At 48.7% G+C, this 15,984-nt stretch overlaps 1 protein-coding gene across 8 annotated transcripts in view; it reads left to right on the top strand.

The window, feature by feature from the left end:
* NFATC2 (nuclear factor of activated T-cells, cytoplasmic, calcineurin-dependent 2) overlaps positions 1–15,984 on the top strand; it is a 187,237-nt gene that overhangs the window by 114,339 nt on the left and 56,914 nt on the right. For all 8 annotated transcript variants that reach the window (XM_011978107.1, XM_011978108.1, XM_011978109.1 and 5 more), the window contains exon 6: positions 2,299–2,439. In XM_011978107.1, the coding sequence (XP_011833497.1) occupies positions 2,299–2,439 (141 nt within the window). The remainder of the gene's footprint in view (positions 1–2,298; positions 2,440–15,984) is intronic.

Below are 15,984 nucleotides of genomic sequence, written 5' to 3'. Positions count from 1 at the left end.
GGGGTGGGGGGGTGGTCTCCGGCCACCCCTGCCAGTCCGTGTGTCCCACGCCCCCTTGTGGCGATGTGCTCTCACCACACCCAGCTCTAGGGGAGGCCGAGGTCCCAATGGATAAATGGGAAAACTTCCAACCCCCATTCATAAAACTGTCTAAGATGTCAGTTCTTTCTCCCTTCACCGAATGGTTAAGACTGGGAGCAACGGGCTCAGAGCATCTGAACTGTTTGGCTCATTTTACCTGGGGGAGACTGCATGTCACTTCGTGATCCAGAAAGGGCAAGTGACCCTCCCCATCGGGCTGTCTTCAGACTCGGGACCCCCGCCTCTCAATCCTGCCACCATCCCCCTACAGCGGGCTGTCTTCAGACTGGGGACCCCCGCCTCCCAATCCTGCCACCATCCCCCTACAGCGGGCCCTGCAGCACCAGGCCTGGGAGCCTCTCTTCTGCAAGCAGGTGGCTTCAGGGCCCCTCTGTCTCCCCAGCTTCTACAGAAGCCCAGGTCCTGGTGCCGCCTCTCATGGACCACAGGTGTGGGGCAGGCAGCACCGGCTCACGGCCGACATTCTGGGAAACAAATGCTGCTCTGTGGCCCCTGTTCTCCCCTCTCCGTCTTTGCACCCAGGTGGGCATGGCCCCCCGAAGGGGGCTCAGTCCCAGGCCAGCTCCCTCACTCTGCCCGGCCCCTTACCATCGCCCTTCAGCAGGGCTGAGGAAGCAACTGTGTTCGCCTTTGCCCAGGCCAACGTGGCTGCAGAGGGGGGCTGTGACAAAACCCGCAACTTTTGATAACTGCTAAGCCCACTGGGGAGCTGTGGTCAGTGCGTGCCGAGAGAGACTGAAGAATCCTGACGTGCGACCGAAAGCCGTGACTCGAGTGTCAGCACCCTGAGCTCAGGACCCTTGGGGCCTCTGCTGCCCTCGGGGGCTGCTTCGATTCCTCTGCTTAGTTCACAAACTCCCTGAGACAGGACTGCCTCTCTCGAAAGAGCTACAGATCCACCACCCACCTACCCACCCACGCACCCACCCATCCATCCATTCATCGGCACACTCACCCATCTGTCCATCTGCACACACCTTCCATCCATCCACACATATACCCACCTATCCATCTACCCATACACCCACCTACCCACTCACCCATCCATCCACACACCCACCCACACACCCACTCACTCACCCATCCATCCATCCACCTACCCACTCATCCATCCACACACCCACCCACACACCCACCCACCCATCCACTCATCCACTCATCCATCCATCCACCCACCAACTACTATGTCCTCCTAGGTTCTCGGCACTATTCCTGGCCTAGGCTTACAGCAGTACACAAAACAAAGCCCCTCCTTCCTGGGCTTACATGCTAGTAGGGGAAAGATGAAAGAAGATAAACCGATACAAGCTATATATAATGTATCTGAAAGTGAAAAGCTCTACGGAGAAAAGCAAAGTAGGACAGAGAAAGCAAAGGTGACAGAGAATGAGAGAGAGGGACCAGGCTGGGTACTGCTGTGTTAACTCTGGGGAGGGGGTGGGGTGGGTTAAAGAAGCCTCTCAGAGGAGGTGACAGTTGAGTAGAGACCTGCAAGAAGTGGAGAAGGGAGCCATGTAGGTTACTGGGGAGGACAGACACTAGAAAGTGCAGATGCTCAAAGGTAGGAGTGTGCTGAGTATGTGTGAGAGACAGATTGTTCTAGAAGTGTGGCTGGAGCAGAGTGAATGAGGGAGAGTTCTAGAAAAGGACATTAAGGGGGTAGATCACGGATATCTTAAAGACTATGTTAAAGATCATAAATGAATTCCAAAGGCAATATGTCTAAACCTTCAGGTACTATAGCCCAAGCTTAGCATACATGATGCCTTCATGTTTTGACTGACATCAAATGTACAAAGAAAGGATATACTTTAACAAAGGAAACCTCATAAAGAAGTTGATTCGCCCATCCTTTTATAAGAGAATAAAGAAAACCAATTCTCATGTACCTGTCCTCCTTATAAGGACAACGGGCAGCCTCTGGCTTCCTGTAAGGAGAACAGGCCTCTGTCCCTTGATTCATGAAAACGAAATGTGTTGTTAGAGGGAAATTAGCTCAAATGACTTAGAGCACTTTCACAAGGCATAACATTTGTACAGTCATTGATTGTCAGGGGTGATGGTTCCACATTTTAGATAACAACAGGTGACACAGGTGGGCAGAGCATGTCATGTCTCAGTACCATGAAATCAGACCTCCTCTTTTGAGCAGACACCTCCCCTCGTCACAGTGACTTCTCTCTCTTTTGCCTGCAGCCCAGCGATCTGCTCACGAGCTGCCCATGGTTGAAAGACAAGACACGGACAGCTGCCTGGTCTACGGCGGCCAGCAAATGATCCTCACGGGCCAGAACTTTACGGCTGAGTCCAAAGTCGTGTTTACTGAGAAGACCACAGGTCGGTGGATGTTTGAGCTCTTTCTCTGTCCCCCAGAACCATTCAAAAGTGACCATCTCTTTCTTCCACACAACATTGGTTTTGGAGGGTGGATCCCACCGGGCAGTTTTATACCCTGCTCTTTTCACTCAGCGTATCTTCAGGGATTGTGATGGCCACACCGTTCACCATGGCATGAATGTGCCATTCTACATTTTAACTCTTCTAGGTCATTTTGACAGAAAATAAGATTATCCCCCACCCTCAACCCTTTTCTAAAAATTACTTTTTTACATGAGGAAGGAAATTCTAAAAACTTTTTGCTGTTATCAAGAAGGGAGGCCAAACAGCAAAGTGATAAAGCATGCATTCTCTGGCCCTGGGTATCTTGGGTTCAAATTCTGGCTTTGCTATCTGCTTGCTCTGTGATCCGAGGCATATTACCTAACCTTTCTGTGCCTTAATTTCCTCAGGTATAAAATGATAGTAACACAATTTCTTACCCCATAGAGTTGTCATGGTGGTTAAATGAACTAATACATGTCATGTAATTCTAATAGCTACAAGTACAGCATAAGCCAATTAATATTGGCTACTTGTATTTTTATTATAAGTAGTTCTGCAGTTAATCATCTTCTAGGATTAATAAATCTTGTACATGAATCTATATGTATATCTTTTTAGTCTATTTAGGGTTTATTTCTAGCAGTGGAATTTTGGAGAGTCATTCTGAAGACTTTAAATACATATTGCTAAATTACCTTCCAGAAATCTACAAATTGATGTTTCTGTCATGTCAGTCATAGTTTCACCCCCCAAAAAATCACTGTGGAATTGGTACTTCTTTCTACTTTGCATTTCCTTGCCATGAGAGGCATAGCGTTTTGTTTATTCACCAGGTGTATTCTTTCTTTGGTGCACTGTCAGTGTCTTTTTCAGTGGGTATGTGGTAGAAAAGAGGCTGATCTGAAGTAGGATAATATCAGATTAAGCGATAATTAATGAAACAAATGTGTTGTTAGAAGGAAATGAGCTCAAATAACTTGGGACACTTATTTTGGATACTAGAACCAATTTTCTTTTTCCTTAACTGACATGATTTCAGTAGGTTACTTCAAAGGGGTGTTGATGTTTGTCTGTTTGTTTATTGTCCTTAGAACAATCCGAGAACATAAGAGGTGGGTTGTCCAGTTGGAGGGATTGTGCACTGCACAAGGGCACCTTCTCTGAGGGCTACCATTCATATTGGACAAATCACCAGTTTATATATTAGTAAGACAACTTCTGGCGGGTGGAAGCAGATTGTCTTAGGCAAAGAATGCTTCTTCCAATCTCACACAAATCATCCTTTTGGGATGGGCTGGACATGTGACCGGGGTGTGATAACTGCATTCTCACAGCTGGAAGCATAACAGGAGGCAGAATTTATTTTAAAAGGGTTTGATGACGCCTTTGCAAAAAACAACAAAAAAGGTATTAAGTAAGGCTGTGGCAGTGGGAAGGGAGATGCAGGGATGCGTTGGGGAGTGGTATAGAAGGCAGATGTCACTGAGGTTTGATGGGATGTAGTGGTGTAGAGAGGCATTAAGAATGCAGGTGGCAGGGCCAGCCACCAGGCAGGCTGCGTGCCACCCGGGCAGCTCTGCTACTCACCGGCAGTGTCACCTGCTGAAAGTCTCCCTCATCTATCCCGACCTGAAAAGCAGGGACAGTGCCTACCTCAAAGGTAAAGTCTGAATGAATTAAAGCAAGTAAGCTTAGCACCAGAAGTGCTCGGTGAGGGGCAGGAGCTGCTGCTGTTTTTCTGGAGCTGCTGTGGATGGGGAAGGAGAAGAGGTTGAGCGTTGAGATTGTTTAGTTCACGTCGTGCGCTTGGCCAGCTGAGCTTTAGCACGCAGGAGAGGAGGTCTGTGTGGGGATGAGGTTGGGCAGGGAGGACGGGTTCCATTTTGGAAGCGGAAGTGTTGAGTCTGATGTACCCGTGGGCCTTCTTGGATGAACCGTGATCTCACCTCTGTGGAAAGGCAAGAGATTGGGAGGTACGTGGCTACGTGGTCTCAACTAAGAAACCAGATCCTGGCTGTAGATGTGATCTTGGGAGCTGTCAGCAATGAGATCCCAGGTGAAGTCCTGGGAATTGGCTCTGACCTCCCAGGATGGCCTCCAGTGTGAGAAGGGGAGACTTAGAAGCTGAGAGCCACAGCCTTTAAAGGTGGCAGAGGAGGAGCTGCCACAGCAGGAGGAGGAGAACCAGGGGGCTCTGGTGCCCTGGAGACCAGAGGAAGGAGATGTGGGAAGGGTAAGCAGAGGCTTACCCTTGCAGTGCTATGAAGGTCCCAGAGCCCGAGGTCAGCCTGAGAGTCCAGAGAATGGCGGGCCTCTGGTGATTTGAATCACATGCACCCAGGTCACGGTGAGCTGAGGAGTGAGCTGAGGAGTAACGTTGCTTGAGGGATCAGAGATGATGAAAGTAGAGTCTGCTGCAGGCAAGAAGACTCTGCACCAGCGGTCCCCAACCTTTTTGGCACTAGGGACCAGTTGCATGGAAGACAGTTCTTTCCAAGGGTTGGGGAGGTGGGCTGATGGTTTCAGGATGATTCAAGCACATTATTACATTTATTGTGTACTTTATTTTTATGATTATTACATTGTAATATATAATAAAATAATTATATAACTCACAATCATGTAGAAACAGTGGGAGCCCTGAGCTTGTTTTCCTGCAACTAGATAGTCCAATCCAGGGGTGATGGGAGACAGTAACAGATGATCAGGCATTAGATTCTCATAAGGTGTGCGCAACCTAGATCTCTCGCAAGCGCAGTTTACAGTCGGATTCACGCTGCTATGAGAATCTAATGCCAGGCTCATCTGACAGGAGGTGGCACTCAGGCGGTAATGCAAGTGATGGGGAGTGGCTGTCAATACAGATGAAGCTTTGCTCACTCACCCGCCACTCACCTACTGCTGTGCGCCCAGTACCGGTCTGTGGTCTGGGGTTGAAGATCCCTGGTCTATACCACATTGTTAGCCTCAGCGTTATTGACAGTTTGGCGCAGATAATCACTTGGCAGGGGCGCTGTCCTGGGCACTGTAGGATGTTCGACAGCATCCCCAACCTCCACCCGCTTGACGCCAGTAGCGTGGCCCAAATTATGACAACCAAAAATGCCTCCAGACCTTGCCAAATTTGCCCTAGCAGGGAATATTGCCCCTGGTCAACAACTGCTGGTCTATGGCTTAGAAATTTTCAGGAAAGACAAGGAAAGGAAAAGAAGAGCATGAGGAAAACTCAGTATCAGGGTCACCTTAAGCCTTCCCCTGTGCTCTCAGCAGTGCAGGCCCAGCGTCTGCTTGGCAGAATGCCTGCACAGCCCCCCGAGCCGTCCTGCCAAGTGGGGTGCAGGGAGGAGGCCTGGCCTCTGCTTGCTTTGCCTTGAGGGGCTGACCCAGCCGCACAGGGCTGTTGCCTGAGTGGTCTCTATTTACACTGAAATCTTTTTGCATATATACTTTTTTTAAATCCCTTTTTTAAAAAAACAATGTTTTGAGACACACTGGCTCTGTCACCCAGGTTGGAGCTCAGTGGCACGATCATAGCTCACTGCAGCCTCGACCTCTTGGGCTCAAGCGGTCCTCCCACCTCAGCCTCCCAAGTAGCTGAGACTATAGATGTGCTCCACTGTGCTCAGCTAATTTTTAAATTTTTTTGTAGGGACATGGTCTTGCCATGTTGCCCAGGCTGGTCTCCAACTCCTGGGCTCAGGTCATCCTCCTGCTTCAGCCTCCCAAAGTGCTGGGATTACAGGCATGAGCCACTATGCCCAGTCTAATCCTGTTTTTAAAATAGCAATACAACATGAACATGTTTTCAGTTATTTAATAAATATCCTTTGAGAACCTTATTTTATTTGGGGTTTTTTGTTTGTTTGAGACAGAGTTTTGCTCTGTCACTCAGGCTGGAGTGTAGTGGCATGATCTCAGCTCACTGCAACCTCCACCTCCCAGGTTCAAGGTGATTCCTGCCTCAGCCTCCCGAGTAGCTGGGATATTACAGGCATGCGCCACCGCACCCAGCTAATTTTTGTATTTTTAGTAGAGACGGGGTTTCTCCATATTGGCCAGGCTGGTCTTGAACTCCTGACCTCAGGTGATCCACCTGCCTCGGCCTCCCAAAGTGCTGGGATTACAGGCATGAGGCACTGCGTCCGGCCTGGGAACCTGATGTTAAATGGATGCTTTGCATTCCATCGTGTTGGGTACTTGATTTAACCATATTCCCTTTTATTGGGCATTAGGCTGCTTCCAACTTTGTGGTATTAAAAGCCACTCAGCAATGAACACCTCCTGCATTTCTTTTGTCAGCTAGGTAAACACTCATGCTCTCAATCCAGGTTGCTTGTGTTCAAAACCCAGTGCCACTACTTTCTAGCCATATGACTTTGGGTAGGTTACTTAGCCATTCTGGGCAGCGGTTTCCTCATCTGTATATTGAGGATGAAGACATTCCTACCCGTGCGCTGGCCCTGAGATTAAGAGTTCATATGTGTTAAGTACTTATAACAGTGCCTGGCATGTAGTAAGTGTTTAATAAATGTAAGCGAATACTTCTTGTTATTGCTGTTGCCTAAGGTTAAGGCCTTTGTGTGGTATAATAGATTCAAGAGGTGCATTTTTGAGTATCTTGATATACTTTGGGGCAGGTTTATTTTTCAGGTGATGGACCGACATAAAATATGCTGTACAACAAGAATTTGCTAGGCTCTCATGAGTCAGAGACCAGATTCATGTGGCTAGGGTAGAGGCTAGTTAACACCAGGAAATACAGTTGGATGATTAGGAAGAGGTCAGAACAGAGTTCTCCCAGGGCCAGGTAGATACATGGCCTTGGTTTGGTCTGGGCATGGGTAAGGTAATAGAGAGTCACAGTGGCTTCTTGAGCAGGGGAGGGGCATGAAATGTCAATGACCAAGTAAGCATGGCCTCTCCAGCTTTGATGCATCTCCAGTACCAGGAAGCCATCCTGCTGGCCGCCTTCCGACCTTCCCAAGAAGCAAACGGCCTTAAAGTGCCTCATCTGCGGTGGGGAAAATGCTAATAAGAGATGAATACTGGCTGACACGATGGCTCAAGCCTGTAATCCCAGCACTTAGGGAGGCTGAGGCAGGCAGATCGCCCGAGGCCAGGAGTTTGAGACCAGCCTGGCCAACATGGTGAAACTCCACTAAAAAAAAAACAAAAATTAGCCGGGCGTGGTGGTGTGCGCCTGTAATCCCAGCTACTTGGGAGACTGAGGCAGAAGAATTGCTTGAACCTGGGAGGTGGAGGTTGCAGTGAGCCAAGATGGCATCACTACACTCTAGCCTGGCGGACAGAGCGAGACTCCATCTCAAAAAAAAAAAAAAAAAAGATAAACACTTCCTCCTCATGCCTAGTTGACAGAGCCTCCATGGGGAGGGGGCGTTGCCGATGGAACTGTGCAGGGAAGAGTTTGAGGCTGGATCCTACCAAGTTCCTTATGGAGTTAGGAGCCAGCCAGCTTTTAAGCACTCTGGGAGTTTAATTATTCTGAAGCTATCCAAGGGCATCAATTAAGCATTTGTGGAATGAATGAATGAATGGCATTTATTCTCTAGCTTCTATTCTCTTGGTTTCAGAAGAAATTTCATATTTACCTCTTGAAGGCAGGAAAACACAGAGCCTGTTCCAGCTGTGAAAAGTTGGCTGTTAAGAACAAGAGTAATAATCACAGCTCCTATTATTGGCCGTCTGCAGGCAGCCCTGTGCCTGCCACTTTCCGTGTGTGGTCTCATCTAAGCTGGCACCCGTGGGAGGCAGACAGTTTAGCTTGGAGAATCCAGGGGACTCGTCCACAGGTGATATTCAGCATTGACCTGTCATTCAACCTCTTGGGGCCTCAGCTTCCCTGTCTGTAAAATGAGATAGTGACAGTCTTTCTTTCCTAAAGTTAAATATGTAAATAAGCAGCGTGCACTTAGTGCTCATGGGATGTTCATCGTTATTTTTTGAAATGGGATCTCACTATGTTGCCCAGGTTGGCCTTGAACTCCTGGGCAGCACAGTGAGTTCAACATAGTGGACTCCAGCGATCCTCCTGCCTCAGCCTCCTGAGTATTTGGGATTACAGGCGTGTGCTTTTGTTATTATTTTTGTGGTCTTGCAGTATTCATTGCAGTATTCATTGCATTCAGGACATAGTCATCATTCAGTTGATACTGGCCCAGGTGCTGGCCTAGGCTGGGAGAGATTTGGGGGGCTGTAACCCACAGTGGTCACCAGCACAGCTCTGAGGTCGGATGGCCTGGGTTCAAATCACTGATCTGCCTTTAGTAGCTGTGTCATTCTGAATAAGTCACTTTACCTCTCTGAGCTGACATGTCCTCTTTTGTAAGATACGGATGATGATTTACTTCTCTTGGGAGGCGAGATTAAATGAGATTCTACAGGTTGGGTGCTTTGCATAGAGCTCAGAACATTGAATATGTTCATTAGATGTTAGCTTTTTTTATTCTCATCATTATATTTTGGCTGTGGAAAGACAAAGACAGGTAAGACTTTATCTCGTGGAACCAAGAGATATTAAAAAACAGTAATAAGTACTAATAATGAACATTATTAGTAATTTAGTAATCAGTAATTAGTAGTTCATTAATAATGAACTATGTGCCAGGCCTTATTCTAAGCACTTTGTATATGCTAACTAATCTGATGCCTCATAAGAGCCCTACAAGATAGACTACTGTGTTCTCCATTTTACTGATGGGAAACTGAGCACAGAGAGGTTAAGTAACTTAGTGAAGATCACACAGCTGGTAGAGGGCAGTGGTGGGATTTGACCCCAGGCAGCCTGGATGTATACCCCACACCTTGGACTCTGTTGTTCTATGCTTAAAAAGCCTAGAACCAGGTTAATTTTGCATGAAGACCCTTCAGCTGCTCTGAGTCACAGGCTTGAAGCATTTTGTGGTAATGGGGACCCTTGAATTATCCACTTCACCACTCTGGGCAGCAGTTTGAATCCTCCAGTGTTTCTGGCATCAAGGGGATACATTTCTGACCCTTTCATGCCTAACTAAAGAATCCCAGGTGAATGTAGTTCCTGCATTAATGACAAGAGACCATGGGGGTGTTAGAGACACGGTGGGCTCCTCTGCGGGGGCTGTCTGGCGCTGAGGGCTCTCTGCAGAGAGGGGCTTGCCTTGCATTCACTGGTCCTGCTCTTTTGACCCCAAGAGCTCACCTCCCAGCCCGGGCTGCCTTCCGCAGGGGGAATCCCTGTTGCTCAACTTCTTTTTTCCAAAACTCATCCCCGTTCCCATCTCCATGGACATTTGGCCAGCGAGGGCTCTGCGGGGCGGGGCGGAACAGTTGAAGTTTTCCAAGGAAGGGGAATCCCAGCTGTTTCTCACATTAAGGAAAGGTGACAGCCTCCTGGGCTAATCTTAGCCCCGAGTTTGGTCATCGGCACCACCAGCTCCAATGTTCTTTTTATAGCTGTCGACTAAAATGGAATTGGCAGTTTCCACTCCAGCAAGATGACAAATTGGAGAGTGGTGGAAAAACAGTAGGAGACGGGAGCGTGGTGTTTCTTAAGTTAGAAAAGCTTGGTGTTTTGGAAAATGGCGTCTTATTTATAGCAGCAATAATAATAATGATTATTATATTATTTGTATTACTATTTTTGATTATTTTGGTGACTTTCAAGAGCCTGTGTGATCTGGCCCCTGCCCATCTCTCTGACCTCAGCTTTTTTGACTCTCTCCCTGCCACTTGGCTTCGCAACACCTGGCTTCACTCTGTCCTCAAACACCCCAAGCCCATTTCTGTCTCAGGACCTTGGCTTTCTCAGGGTGCTCTTAGAATGTTCCTCCACCATTTCTTTTCTTTTTTCTTTCTTTTTTCCTTTTTTTTTTTTTTTGAGATGGAGTCTTGCTCTGTTGCCCAGGCTGGAGTGGAGTGGCACCAGTGCGCGATCTCAACTTACTGCAAGCTTCATCTCCTGGGTTCATGCCATTCTCCTGCCTCAGCCTCCCAAGTAGCTGGGACGACAGGCGCCCGCCACCATGCCTGGCTAAATTTTTGTATTTTGTTTAGTAGAGACAGGGTTTCACCATGTTAGCCAGGATGGTCTCGATCTCCTGACCTTGTGATCTGCCCGCCTTGGCCTCCCAAAGTGTTGGGATTACAGGCGTGAGCCACCGTGCGCAGCCTCCTCTACCCCTTCTTTTCAAGCCTGCCGCCTCCTATTCCTCCCAGTCTCGGCTCAAAGGTCACTTCCTCCACGGGGTCCTCCTTGACCGTCATTCTAAAGTTGTCGCACTTCCCCAACACCTTGTCACCTTTTGTGCCACTGCCCGGCTCTGTTTTCTTGGTGGCACTTAGCACTGTTGAAATCACCTTGCCTGTCTGTTCATTTATCACCTGGTCTCTCATGCTGGACTCTCAGTTCCTTGACAGCAGAGACTGAGTGTTTGCTGCTGTATCCTCAGCATCCAGAGTGGTCCCCGGCACACAGTAGGCGCTCATTTGTGTCGTTGAATGAATACATCTCTTCCAGTTGTCACTCCAGCCCTGAGAAACGGGCAGCATCATTCCCATTTTACAGATGAGGTAACTGAGGCTCACAGATGTCAAGTCATGTACCCCAGGTCAGCCCACAACTGGTGACAGAGGTAGAATCCCAAGGCAGCATTTGTCATCAACTCCAGAGTAATTTTTTCTAGTCATGTCGGAGAGGACAAAGAGAAACCAAACAGAACAATTAGGGTCTTTCCTATTTATCATTCTCAGTAATTGCTGAAAAGCCATCTGGATGTTCTCTGAAATTTAAAAAATGTGTAACCCCTCAGGCAAAGTTCACGCTGGGAAGTCCAGGCTGTTCCTGACTTCAGTGGGAACCCTGGCCCTTGGCCACACGGCCTCAGGCGGAGTCGGGGGTCCCAGCAAAACATTGCAAAACAGGAAAAAATCTAAGGACACAAAAATAAAAGTGATGTGGCAGCAGGAACGGGGTTGCCATGACTTTGAGCGACTCGCTGAGCCTGGGTGGGATCCAATGTTTTGGAAGGTTCCTTCACATGACACAGAGTTTTGGAATTTTTCGGCTGGTAAATCCTTCTTAATTCAGGCCCCCAGGCTCGGCCAACTAGCTCCCTGGCTCTCTGTGTCCCGCGGGGGCGTAGGTTGGAAACTGGCCTGCATCAGATTACTCAGCTTTGAAACTTAAATTGTTTGAAGAGAATTTTTTGTTTTGTTTTGCTGGACGATTTTCTTGGAACGGTCTGATGGCAGAGGCTCCCATCACCTGTCCAGAGGACAAATTGATTTTTTAGAAAGGAGGCGTGGGTGTGGAATTCCCTCTTTCCCACTGAGTCATCATATCCTGACATGAGTCACTTTATTACTTGGAGGTCCCCAAAGGTTGTATTTTGAGCTTTGTTTAATAAATATAAATGCATGTGCTTAAAATAATTTTTTTTTTTTTTTTTTTTTTGCTAAATTAAGTATTTTTTCCATGAATTAGTGCCCTGGAACAATCGGAACCATCTTAGAGCAGACACCTGCTCTTCCCACCTGTTTCTCTCCCTGGGTTCGGTTGTACCCGGCGTGGTGTTTTCTCAAACAATAGACCTGGTATGGGAGTCTCTCCACATGGGGCTTCCCTCTGAGAAATGTCAGACTTCAGGCAGGGCTGCGGCATGACTAAGGCTCTCCGGACCTTTGCCCTCAGTGACTCATGTCCCTGGTGTCAGTGGCCCCCTGGGCTGGACCCATCTCTTACCCACAGCTTTGCTGGGGCACGAAGCTGTTCTCCAAAGATGCAATCCAGATTGCAACTCCGAAGCTGCCCTGGAGATAGAGAAAATGGTCTCGTTTTCAGGGAGCTAAATATTTGCCTAAACTTGGTCCCCTGCATTGAAGAACAGGCTTTTAAGTCCAAGAATCCTGCAGTTCATTCCGTTTGCATCTATTTGAAAGAGGCCACAGAGAAATGAGTTTTTAGTGAGAAAACTCGTTGCGTCTAAGCACTTCCACCATCAGAAATTGTTCCTGGTACCAAAGACCTTTGCGTAATTCCCACTTCAAAGGCTGGATTTTGCATCACCCAGCAGACTTGACCTGAAGCCTGGATTGGCCTCACACTATGTACCTTGGGACTCAGTTTTCCCATCTCTAAGATGGGGTTGGTGGTGTTTTAGCAATAGAAGGAGATCAAGGAACTGAAAGTGTCGGGCACATAGTAGGTGCTCAGAAAACATCAGCTGCCCTTCTACCTGCACTCTGGGAGCCCGGCTGACTTCACACAGGGTTCACAGGGCAGGGCCATGCTGGTTTCTTGTCTGGGAGAAGAGTCCTTCCTGGAGAGGCAAATTTCTCTCCTGTCCTTACCCTGGAGCCATCAGACTCCTGGAGTCATAGCGTGGCAGCTGGAGGGAGTGTAACTAATGGTCTGCTTCCTCGCCTTCCCCATTTTACAGATGGAGAAGCTGAGTCACACAGTGTGGTCTTCAGACTTCTTTGAGATGACAGAGTTCGTCAGTGGAGGGCTGGGCCTGAAACCCCAACTTCCTGGTTCCCAGAGTAGCTGGCTGTCTGAAACGTGTGGGGATCATCTATAGATGACAGCTTAGGGCCGAGAAGAGTCACGTCTAGGGTGGGACAGGGGAGGAGCTGAAATCCGGCCTTTATGTAAGATTAACCTTGACTGAGCATCCAAGCGTGCCCTTTCAGCCTCGCTCGACTCACTCAGTCCCCGGTGCTTCCGTGTTCATTTCCCAGGTGTTTATTGAGCACCTACTATGTGCAGTGCCATGCCAGGCACAGGTGACGCGTGGCAGGTGAGGTCTCTGCCCTTGGGGGTGGACAGTCTGAAACTTGTTTATACGCAGGACACTTTCAGATGGGGAAAATGCTATGAAGCCAGGGAAGCCAGGTCACAGGCCCAAGAGAGAAAAGGGTGTGGAGTTAGGGGGGAAATATAGGATGTGCAGTTAAATTTGAATCCCAAACAGTGAGCTTCTTTAGTAAAAGTATGTTCTATACAATGGTAAGGAGTTTGGGACGTAAAAAGGTGTTCGTTGTTTTCTGAAATCCAAGTTTAACTGAACATCCTGTATTTTTATTGGTTATATCTGGTAACCCTGGATAGAGAGGGGTCAGGGAGGTCTTCCTGGAGGAGATGGCTTTGAGCAGACCCCTGAAGGTGGGAAAGAGAGAGCCACAAGGACTGCTGGGAGAGTGTCCCAGGCAAAAGGAACCGCCCAGTGCCAAGGCCCCCAGCGTGGAGATGAGCTTAGGGCATTTGAGGGATGGGAAGCAGGCCCAGGCGGCCGGTGCATCATGAGAGTGAGAGCTGAGCCTGGAGAGGTGCTGCGGGGGACAGACCCGGCTGGGCCCTGCAGACATGGCAAGGAGTTTGGATTGCATTCCCAAAGCCACAGGTAGTTGTCGGAGGTTTTTGAGCAGGGGAGTGGCATGGTCCGGTTGATGTTTAAGAGTGCTCTGGCCATCTGTGTGAACAGTGGACTTGGTGGGGGGCAGCACTCAGAGAAGCTGGGAGGTGAGTGAGCAGCTGGTCCGGTTGTCCCGGTGGGGGATGGTTGGGGGCCAAGCCCGCCAAGGAAGTAGTGGGGCAGACTTGGGAATCAAGGGACTTCCTTTCCAGATCTCAGTAAATCCATTTGGGCAGTGTTACCGTGTTGGGCGGGCTGAAATGCTGAGCTAGGGGGGCCATTCCTGAACCTCCCCCACCCCACCCCCGTCTGCTGGGCTCATTAAGCCCATGCTTCCAGGGAGGACACGTTTTTCTGCTAGTTAGCAGTCATAAAGAGCAGACTGAAATGACTTCAACCATTTTTATTTGGCTAATTTTTAAAAGCAGGGCCAGGACTGGGAAGCATCACGCACGGTTTCCTAACATGAACTGACACTTTGATTTCCTCCCCATTTGCCTTGAGCCCAATGGCATGCTCACAGCCCGGGTGAGGACGGATTTGCCTTCCTCCTCCCAAAAGCTTGCTCATTTCTCCTGGAGTGCTAACACGAGCCCACAGCTCCTCCAGGCTGACTGCTAAGACTCCAGCCCCAACCCACGGCCAACCCTACTGCTTCCTGGCTGCTTTGTTCCATCGCAGGGTTAAAGAATTGCCAGCAAAGAGAAACCAGGAAACCAACCAAAGTATAGCGGCCATACATCAGCAAACTGCTGGTGAGTGATGCCCATTCTTCTTGCATCTAGTAGGGGTTTTCTTCTGGAGTTGACTCTGCAGTGAAGTTAAAGCAAAGGCTATAATGTCAGCTGGGCGTGGTGGCTCATGCCTGTAATCCCAGCACTTTGGGAGGCTGAGGTGGGCGAATCACCTGAGGTCAGGAGTTCGAGACCAGCCTGGCCAACATGGTGAAACTACATCTCTACTTGAAATACAAAAATTAGCTGGGCATGGTGGCATGTGCCTGTAATCCCAGCTACTTGGGAGGCTGAGGCAGGAGAATCTCTTGAACCTGGGAGGTAGAGGTTGCAGTGAGCTGAGATAGTGCCATGGACTCCTGCCTGGGCAATGGAGCGAGACCCTGTTTCAAAACCCAACAAACACAACAAAAAAGGCTATGATGTTACTTTAGCCATCCTCCCACCCCATTTTTTTTTTTTTTTAACTTGCAGAGTTGTGCTCAGTCTTCTCTAGACCTAACCCCTTTGCACAAAGTGGTTAGCTCCTTTCTCTTCACCTCTGACTAAGACTTGGAAGGGCCGTTTTCACACCGGCTGCCAGTCCTTGTTAATTTTGGATGGGAGAATTTTGCCTGAACATCTGCTCAAGAGACCAAAGTCCTTTATTTCATCTCAACCCAGAGTGGTAGAAGCACACTTGGTCTTCTCAGTCCTGTTCCATGGGGGTAGGTCTGCCCAGAGTCCCAGATCCAAGGTGTGGATTGGGAGGTGGATTATACAGAACTCCTGGTCAATGGCACTGGGAACGCTGTCTGGGCTGAGTTGCTCTGATTGTGTTTGATTCCTTGTCTGCACCCATATTCCCAGCTCCTTCCTCATCAGCTGATTCCCACAAAGGACCCCATAATAAGGGCTTGGTGATTCCTCCTTGCAGGGTCCTGTGGCTGGAGAGGTCAGTGGTCAGATGTTTCCTGGACTCTGGCTGTGGGGTGCACACTGGAGGATCCTGAGATCAATTTGTTTGTTTATTCAGCCAGTATTAATTGAGCAGCTATTATGTGCCAGATGCTGTAGAGCTGAGGATAAAGCAGAGAATGAGATAGCTATAGCTCTGCTCTGGGGGAACTCACAGCCTGGGGCTGGGTGGAGATAGCAAACCAATAGGTAGCTAAAATGATGTCAGGCTGGAAGAGAAAGTTATAGGGGGATGGTTTGGGATGAGGGGAGGTCTCCGTGAGCTGGACCTGAAGGATGGGAAGGGGATAGTCACAGGAGATCTGAAGAAAAGCATCTTGAGAGAGGGAAACAGCAAGTTCCAAGGCCTGGAGATAGGTGGGTATGGCTGTTGGAGGGAAAGAGAAGGTCAGTGTGTCTAA

This window comes from Mandrillus leucophaeus, unplaced genomic scaffold, assembly GCF_000951045.1.
Source record: "Mandrillus leucophaeus isolate KB7577 unplaced genomic scaffold, Mleu.le_1.0 Scaffold19, whole genome shotgun sequence".
NCBI classification, from domain to species: Eukaryota; Metazoa; Chordata; class Mammalia; order Primates; family Cercopithecidae; genus Mandrillus; species Mandrillus leucophaeus.
This window is presented reverse-complemented; position numbering and strand designations above follow the sequence as displayed.